This window comes from Setaria italica, chromosome V, assembly GCF_000263155.2.
Source record: "Setaria italica strain Yugu1 chromosome V, Setaria_italica_v2.0, whole genome shotgun sequence".
Classification (NCBI taxonomy): Eukaryota; Viridiplantae; Streptophyta; class Magnoliopsida; order Poales; family Poaceae; genus Setaria; species Setaria italica.
Window position 1 is genome coordinate 25,320,607 of NC_028454.1, and position 9,422 is coordinate 25,330,028.

The 9,422-nt window shown below is 40.1% G+C and overlaps 1 protein-coding gene across 1 annotated transcript; it reads left to right on the top strand.

Annotated features, from left to right (window-relative positions):
* Positions 1-1,293: 1,293 nt before the first annotated feature.
* LOC101778413 (ubiquitin carboxyl-terminal hydrolase 6) lies at positions 1,294-9,216 on the top strand. The gene is made up of 18 exons (XM_004968888.4): positions 1,294-1,447; positions 2,884-3,029; positions 3,127-3,162; positions 3,271-3,378; positions 3,968-4,068; positions 4,152-4,278; positions 4,963-5,022; positions 5,111-5,175; positions 5,347-5,400; positions 5,836-5,944; positions 7,490-7,578; positions 7,659-7,728; positions 7,882-7,962; positions 8,048-8,122; positions 8,264-8,312; positions 8,500-8,619; positions 8,709-8,783; positions 8,876-9,216. Exons 1-18 carry the CDS (start codon positions 1,438-1,440, stop codon positions 8,935-8,937), a joined length of 1,437 nt encoding a protein of 478 aa, XP_004968945.1. The 5' UTR covers positions 1,294-1,437; the 3' UTR covers positions 8,938-9,216.
* Positions 9,217-9,422: the final 206 nt, after the last annotated feature.

Sequence of the window (9,422 nt, forward strand, 5' to 3'; positions counted from 1 at the left end):
GGCCTGGCCAAAGCGCGGCGGTGGCGAACGACGCACGGGGTCGGACTGGAGGGTGGCGGCGACGGATGGTGACAGGGGCGGTAGACGCGCGACAGCCAACCTCTCCTTTGCTCGCCCTTGGTCACCTCCATCCTTGCTCATCCATGGTTGGCTGGAGGTGGAAGAAGAAGGGTGGGTCCCACCAGTCATAGAGATAGGAGAGAGGAAGAGAGCAAATGCACAGGCTTGAGGAAGAGATGCAAGGGAAGAAGGGTCATTTTACCTGACCAATCCATGCCGGCACGACGAGGTGGCTTGACACATAGGAAAAATGACAAATTTGTTGATTAAACTTCACTTATGTGGCTAGGTTCCATTTTAAAACTAGCTTCTCAAGGAGTGATCTTTCTTAGGATGTCAAATAATTAAACATTCCTATGTACCGTGGCAATGCTACTCCGCTTACTACACCTACACCAAAAGCTAAGCTATATATATGCTTGTCTAAGGTGTTGGACACTATCCATTGCCCATTGCATAGAGTAGACAACTAAAAAAAATAGACAGCTAAAAAAAATTGAAAATATAGAATGGTCAGGGGCTAAATGGCTCATAGGCTCCTGTGCGCGGGTGGATCTTCACAATTTACTTGTTTGCTTTGCATTGGTGATGATGTGGCATGGCGATGCCATCCTACTTAAGATGAACATTTGTCAATAAGTATATGTTATCAGTATAATTTTCTGTTTCAGAAAAAAATCTGCATTCGCCGGAACATGTGAATTAATGTACAATTCGAATTGAAGAAAATTAAACAGAATCAAGGAAGGAAATTCATAAGAGCAACTCCAAGAGACTGCTAATCTTACCCTAATACTTTTTTTGGAAAAAAGAGAAAAAACGAACTCCAACAGTCCACCCAAACATTTCCTAATTTTTTTTAGCAATGCTAGAAAACAACCTACCACCGCGTATATTTTAACGTTGGCATCCCTCCCTCAATCCTGATTCCCGCACGCTCGCGCGTCCCTTCCGATGGGCCCAATACGATGACGTGGCCTGTTTTAAAATATTGGGGGCTATTTATTAGCGATCTTCTGTGAATTGATATGTTTTTGGGAGAAATTTTTTTTGAAGGACCCCAATACATAGTTTTGGGGAAGAATTTTTTGAAATATTTTTGGAGTTGCTGTAAGCAGCAGTCAGCAGTGTTATTGATGGTGGGAGATATTCAATGGGCTGCTCTTATTGTGCGGCCTCAATGGGCCTCAATAGCACATGCGAATCAATTGGGCCTCAGCCAGCGGCAGCAGCAGAGGCGCCCGACGGGAGTTCGGCGTGGTCGAGAGAGAGACGTACGCCATAAACATCCGTCGCCCCCGAGCACGTCCCCTCGCCTGTGCTGCCCCGTTCCTTTCTCCTCCAGCAAGTAAACCCCGTCTCCACCGCACCGCCGCCATGCCGACCGGTGAGCTCCTCTCGACCCCTCCTCCTTCCCGCCCCAGCCTCTCGATTTCTAGCGCCACGGTATCGATCTCGTCGCCCCGGTCTCCTCCAGTTCAGGCTCGAATCGGCAGCGGGTTTTTAGTTTGATTTTTGTTTATCTAAGTGTTTCTCCCGTTTATGGTCCCGGCCTGCCGCTGCTCTATTCGATCTGCCTGAAGTTCGGGGATCGGATCGCCGCCGTGGCACCGGAACGTTCGTGGGTTGCTGTGATTTCCCCTCTTTTTCTTTGTGTTCCGGGGAGATTTCGCTTGGGAACATAGGGTTTGTTTCTGGAACCTGAGGCTGGCTCGCGGAACTGCACGGCGCAATAGGCTCTCTTTTGCCGCATTTGCCTTTGCTGCTTGCCGATGCGTGCTCCAGTAAGCACAGCGTTGTTTGAGCCACGAAGCATGTAGAGGGCCGAATGTCGTCTAGAGCCGTGCAAATTTGTGTGCCTAATGGCCCATAGCCACTGATGTTTGTTGCTTTAAACGTGCCACCTCTTATGAAAACAGTTTCTGATCCACATCCTAAAAGGAGATAATGGAAAGCACACTAAGTTCGACTGGCTGACTTGATGTAACATTGTAGAACACCAAAAAGTCGACAAACATAGGCTTTGTAGTGAAAGATTAATTCTGTGGCTTTCTATTTTAGAAAGAGAGACGGGTAAAATGGTGTCATTCCACTTTTAGGCATTGTGAATGTATCTCTTTGATGCCATGAATTTTTCACTGCCCAATAAACAACTGGAGTGCTGGACCTTGTACGCTGTCCATCAGTGGCACAATGCTACATGTGCTTAGGGTTGGTACTAGTTTTTTTTCCCGCAAATTACTAGGGCTTATTGAATGTGGTAAATTCTGCAAGATATGAGAAGGCTATAGTGAACAAAAGCTGTGTCATGAGCCTGATGTCTTTGTTTTGTGGTTTAAATTGTTTATGTTTTGTGTGTTTACTGAAAACAATTGTGTATTATATTGTTAATTAAAGATGGGAAGCTTTAAAACCAGTAAGTTAATTGCACCCACTTTTGCAATTTTTTTTTGTTATGGTAGTATTGTATCTATCCTTCAGAGTTCCTTGCACTTTTTCTCTTGGCATCCTTTGATATATTGTTATCTGGATCATTTATATGAATAACTCTTTTGGTATACCTGGCATTCTCTATTAGCTCCTTGTTTTGTTACAGAGCTCAATAAATAATTTTGCATGAAACTTCCTGTTGAATTTCCTTACAAGTTGTCTTAATATATTGTACAGATCAATTAAGGAACGTAGTTTTCCATCTCTATGTAACTACTAGAAATAAGCTTCCCTTTTAACAACAGACTTTGGTGTTATCACCTACAATATAATATTAGCTCAAACGTATTTGCTTTCACACTATATAACTAATGCTTTTGTAATAATTTCCAGTAAGCGTAAAATGGCAGAAGGAGGTCTTTCCAGGCATAGAGATCGACACTACCCAGCCGCCTATTGTTTTCAAGAGTCAGCTGTACACACTAACTGGTGTACCACCTGAACGCCAAAAAATCATGGTGAAGGGTGGAATATTGAAGGTAAACTATTTTGTTAAATGCTTAAAGATTCAGCTATTTCCATGGTGCATTCATGCACTGTAACAACTGGATAACATGTTCGCTATGTGTAATACAGGATGATGCAGATTGGTCTACTTTGGGAGTGAAAGAGGTGAGATGCTTGGCTTATTTGATGTGCTCGTATTTTATTGCATCAAGTGCTCAAATGCTATTTATGTTTCCGTCCAAATTACAATTGAATTTGAAATGCGCTCTGTAGGGTCAAAAGTTGATGATGATAGGTACAGCTGATGAAATTGTGAAAGCTCCAGAGAAAGGTCCAGTGTTTGTTGAGGATCTACCAGAAGAAGAGCAAGTGGTCGCACTGGTACATACCCAAATCTTGTTCTGTGCATATCCAAGTTTATTAGTTATTACTTCTTAATCTTGACCTTTCGAATTCATGATTGCTTTATTATCCATTAAAAAATGGATCTGGAATGATTAATATGTTAATCATTCAATTGGAACTGATGCTGGTATGTTTGTCATGAATCATGATGATATGCTTCATGTGCACATCTGTCATTACAACTTCGGTTCAATAGATGGGGTGCCTGAATTCTATAACCTTTGGAGACATACATGAAAGGGGAGCATATGCTTTGGGCTTTTCAGTGGCATTGGAGGACAATAGGAGCTTGGATACACGTTCTTTAACTAGCCACTTGGGATTTTTAATGTATTTTATCATAATACAGTATAAATTGACATCTGAGAGTAGGAACTACAGGCACAGTTAAGGTCCTTATTTCAATATAATTTTATATAAAATTGTGATAGATAATTCTTCCATGATTAGCTGGGATACTGAAATCATATCTTATTATTGCTAAGGTTGGTATTAGTGGTGTGACCTCTTTCTTTCTTGGTTAATATTCTCTTTGCTGTAATGAGTTTTCCCTACTGATATTTAGGGGCACAGTGCTGGTCTTTATAACCTTGGGAATACATGCTACATGAATTCCACGTTGCAATGTCTGCATTCTGTTCCAGAGCTGAAGTCAGCGCTACTAAGGTTCAACCAAAGAATTCTCTAAATATTAATTTTGAAGAGGCTTTGTATTTGGTGTTTGATATAATTCTCTTTTACTTGTCCAGCTATTCAGATACTGCAAGAGGTAATGGTGTTGACCAAGCCTCTCATAATTTGACTCTTGCAACTCGTAACACCTTTGGTGAGCTTGATCAAAGTGTCCGTCCTGTTGCACCTCTACAATTCTTGCAGGTTAGCACCATCATTAAGATATTTCATCCTAGATAGCTAGGCTAGTGAATATATTTTTTTCTCCTGTTGTGGATTAATAGATCTCATTCTGCCACTGTTTTCCTTGAAATTCTACAAGCCAGATGAAGGGAACTCTTTTGAAAATGTAGGTGGTCACGGTATTTGTTTGGTCAAACATCTGGATGTTAGTTTATGCAAAAGTTTCTAGACTGGTGACACATCACTAGATTTGTGACTAAATAGATTCCAATATGATAGTTGTATTTTACTACTAATAGAATATGTCAGACCCTATCATTGAGGACCATGAAAATTATTACAGTTACTTATTGAAGATTATAAATATTCTAACGACCACTAATATTTGAAAACAGAGTGAATCATAGCTTACTGTTTCAGTATTTCTTAAAAAAAAAATCTGTCATATTTAGCGTATCAAATGAAAAGGCCTTGTATGTTTTTCCTGTGGTTTGTTCCTGTTTTGATAAAGAATTTGCTTTAGGTTTAGGTTCCAGTATATATTATGATTTGAGTGGTTTCAGTATGGAATTTTATGCTTTATTAATTTATACCTTATTGAATTATATGCGATCTAGTTTAGTAAAGTGGACGATTTTGAGGTCTCATGTGGAGTCAAATGTACATTATACTAACAGATCTTTTTAAAAATCTGATTCTGAGCAGACACTGCGTAAAAAATACCCACAATTTGCCCAGCAGCACAATAATGTCTACATGCAACAGGTTCCTTCTAATCACCCATGATTAAGAGTTAGGGTATCTACTGTGTATTTGTGTAATGAATGTACATCTTCATTTAAATAAATTACAGGATGCAGAAGAATGCTGGACACAGCTTGTGTATACACTTTCTCAAACTCTTACATCAGATGCAAGGTAACCTGTCCAGTGTCAACTTGTAGCACTTCTCCCTTGTAACCATTATGTTTATCATATTTATCTGTCCCTTTTTAGTACTACAAAGTATAATGGAGTCCCCTGTAATTTTTTATGGCAATGTTTGGCTACTCTTTCTAAAACCATTTGCTTACTTTTCACCCCCTGTAGTGAATCTGCAGCTCTTTCGATGAAGCAACTGTTTGGGATAGACCTTGTGAGCAGGTTCTCTCTTCCCCTCTCTTTATATCTAATTTCTGTTTGTATTATATGCCCTATATGTGTATGTTATTTTTCGTTATACAGTTGGTAGTTTGGTATGATCCTTTTTTATACACCTTATATACAGAAAAACAGATGATTCCACCTTACATCTATGTTTTGTTGGCCTTTAAACATTTTATGGATTTCGAGAGCAGTAAATGATATAAAACTGTAGTCCTATACTTTGTATCTCTATATAGCAAACACACAGGTGACTGTGAAGCCTATTTATGATCGTTTTAGTGCTGTATTGGCTAAATGTTGTTTGGGTGTTTTATTTTCTGTTTTTAAGGAACATAATTTGTTATTTGCTTAATGAGTAGTTGTGCATATCAACATAGATGAACATGCCCTAGCGCAGCTGTGGTATTTGTTGATGATTTCTTTTACTTCCAGGGTCCACTGTGCAGAAAGTGGTGAAGAGAGCATGGAGACAGAGTCAGTTTATTCCATGAAGTGTCATATATCTCAAGATGTTAACCACCTTCATGAGGGACTTAAGCATGTAAGTAATATTCTGTTTAGTTCTTTGTTTGCTTTTGACAACAAATTGCTCATCGCTAGTGCTGATAGGATAATTCTTGTTACATGGATTGAAATCTCTTTGCCTATCTGCATGCCTTGTAGTAGATTTCAGCTTTACTAGGTTCTTGGGCAATGCTACTGAGTTTCAACTCAAGCTACTGATGTTTATTAACTTTATTAGTAGTTAGAACACATCTTTCAATTCCACTGTATTGCTTATGCCCCGAAAAGCCTTTGAGTTTGTTCATAGCAGATGCCTATGATGAGCTAGTGAACTGGCAGAGTAAGGAGATAGAACAATTAACACAGGGTCAAATCTGAAGATAGCAGAGATGAAAAATTACAAGTAGATAAATGTTCCATCTATATTTGAGAGTGCTCGTATATTAGTTCGACCAGTCTCCAAGAAACCTATTGCCAGATTTGATTCGTTTTCCTTCCCCCTACATGTTCACCCTGTTAACCCCCCAACCCATTTGGAATCCAAAGTTTTATAACAAGTTTTTCCCGCTATATATTGCAAATTCAAATTTGTAAAAGCAAAGATAATTTAGTTGCCGCAGACAACGGCGGAACCAGGGGGGCCCAGCAGGGGCCACACCCCCCCCCCCTCCCCCCTTCCCCTAACACCGGTGAAAATTTTTAACCCCCAATCGATTCTAAAGCCCAACAGGCAGGCCTGCTTTGCACTTCAGTCTTCAGCTATCACTATCATCCTTCACACTTCACAGACTGACACACCCAACAACATATACGGCGCATGTGATCCTCATCTAGCTAGGCAGCTACTAGCTAAGCTACTCCTAATCAACACCCAACCAGAAGACTCCACGTTACTACGCGCATGACAGCTTTCTGCCTTGGCTGCCTGTAGAATGCAGCGAGCAGCCCAGCACCGAGCAGTATGCCATGCAGTCAATAGTCACACACTTGAGCACTTCAACCCTCGGGAAGCAGGTAATGCACATGCATGATGCATATATGCTTCACGCATATATAGGCCATTAGGCATATTAAGCGATTGTTATTCTCAAATTTCTATATCTATTTTCCTTTGTCTTAAATGCGCATAGTGTAATGGGAAAAGTAAAATATGATTAAATGCTTCATTTCCATTAACCTTTTCCCTGTATCGAAATTGTGATTTTTATGGGTTATAAATAATAAGTATAAGAATTATTTTTTTTTATCACGTACATATAATAGATCTTGATATATATATTTTTGTCACATGTACAAGTTGTCGAAGTTGTCCATAGTTTTTTGAACCCCCCCCCCCCCCCCCCCCCCGAAAGAACCTGGAACTAGCACCTGCTTTCCTCCTGTTCATTCCTAAAAGTTCATGAAAGATGATACCCATTCAAATACCTCCATAGTTGTGTGCTGTTGCATTTTGTGCTTTTCTTGTCTCTTCTATGTGGGTTTTGAGGGGAAGGTAAAAATTAAATGGAGTATTGTTTGTCATATCATGCTCAGAATTATCATAAGACGATCAATGTCAATCATTCATATTCTTTGTGTACAGGGCTTGAAAACAGAACTTGAGAAAGTTTCACCTGCACTGGGTCGAACTGCGATTTATACTAGAGAGTCAAGAATAAATGAGCTGCCCAGGCAAGTACATAAAACCTTCACATTTTTACTTGTCCTCGCTTATCCAGAAACATTTTACATATAAACTCTTTCCTTTTCAGGTACTTGACTGTGCAGTTCGTTCGTTTCTTTTGGAAAAGGGAATCGAACCAAAAGGCAAAGATTTTACGAGTATGTTAGCCTTTTACTCCCTTGCACTTGACCAATGTTTTGATGATTGGGTTCTGTATGGAATCTTTCGTCATTTTTCTCTCTAATACTGTGTGTTAAAAATGTTTACCATGTTTGCTTAAACAATCTCTTTTGTGATTCTTTTATTGCCAGAAAGTTGATTACCCTCTGGAACTGGATGTTTATGAATTTTGCTCAGATGAACTGAAACAGAAACTCCAAGCTCCTCGACAGGTAGCTTTCTCCTTTTGCTGTTCAGCTTTGTGTTTCCATCATTATTGCTACAGTGTTGAATTGGATGCTCAATTTGCTTGTGAAGATGCTGAGAGATGCAGAAAATGCAAAGTTTGGATTGAAAACACAGGGGAAAGCTAGCAGCTCAAAAGAAAATGAGGTAATGGTTTTCTGCTACCTAGGGTACCTTGAATCATCAGTAAGAGCTGTGAAGAAATAAATGGATCAACGGTCACATTATGCTCTCACATGTTTCTGGATCTTCAATCTGTGCTGATGCAATTATTGCATTTCATTTCAGGGGTCATCAAGTAGTGCTGGGGACTCATCCAGCATGGACATTGACAAAGGCAAGTTGTTTGTTTATGCCCTCATCTTGTAATGATAGCAGTCTGTTTGATATCAAACTTGTTTTCTTGGGATTGCATGTTTATATGCTACAAAAAGTTTCACCCTCTACCTTTATTGATCGAGGTAACTGCTAGGGTTACCAAATTATATTTAAACTTATTTTTCTTGCTTGTGTGTTAAATGCAGCTGATCCTTCTGTACCAAAGAAACAATTGACTGGTGTCTACGATTTGGTTGCTGTCTTGACACACAAGGGAAGAAGTGCAGACTCTGGCCACTACGTTGGCTGGGTTAAGCAAGATAATGGTCAGGCCAACTAGTCTTACAGCTCGGTTACTAGAATAAACTGTTTAACCTTTCTTTTAGGGTTACTGAAATTTCATTTTGGCCTTCAGGAAAATGGATCGAGTTTGATGATGACAACCCAAACATTCGCAAGGAGGAAGACATTTTGAAACTATCTGGTGGAGGTGAGCCACAGCCTTATACATCAAGTGAAATAGGACCATTTTAATGCAGACTGAACAATTTTTTAACTTAAGACTATTGTTTGCCTATACAGGAGACTGGCACATGGCTTATATCTGCCTGTACAAAGCTCGTGTGGCCGAATCAAAGAGTTAAGAGGTCTCTTGGCTATACGCCTATACCGGTTCTACATTTCTCATGCCACGAGTGACTCACCTTGTTTTTGTGCTGCATGAGTGATTGGGCTAATTATTTTTCCAGTTGGATAAGTGGCTACTGTCGAATTATCTTCAATGCCTCTGGCCTGCGTTCACCTGGATATGTATTTTTAGAAAGTCAAAGACGGGTACATTTTGCGTTACTTTTTCAACGTATAGACCAAAAGGATTCAGTGGAAAGTTTTACGTTAAGTGGGTCAGATCCATTTGCACCAAAGATCTGTGGTTCATCCGTTTTGCATCACAGGAGTGTTTCCAGTTTGCGTAAACGCTGGATCCATGTGTCTCCACTTCCGGGGTCCGGCCAGCTCTGGCTGCGGTCTCAGTGGGTAGGAGACTCGTAACAATACCCTAATTTTTCGGGGCTTCCTCCTCTGCGGACTCCTGCTGAGGTTCTGAAATAGCAACAAGGGATAATCCTGA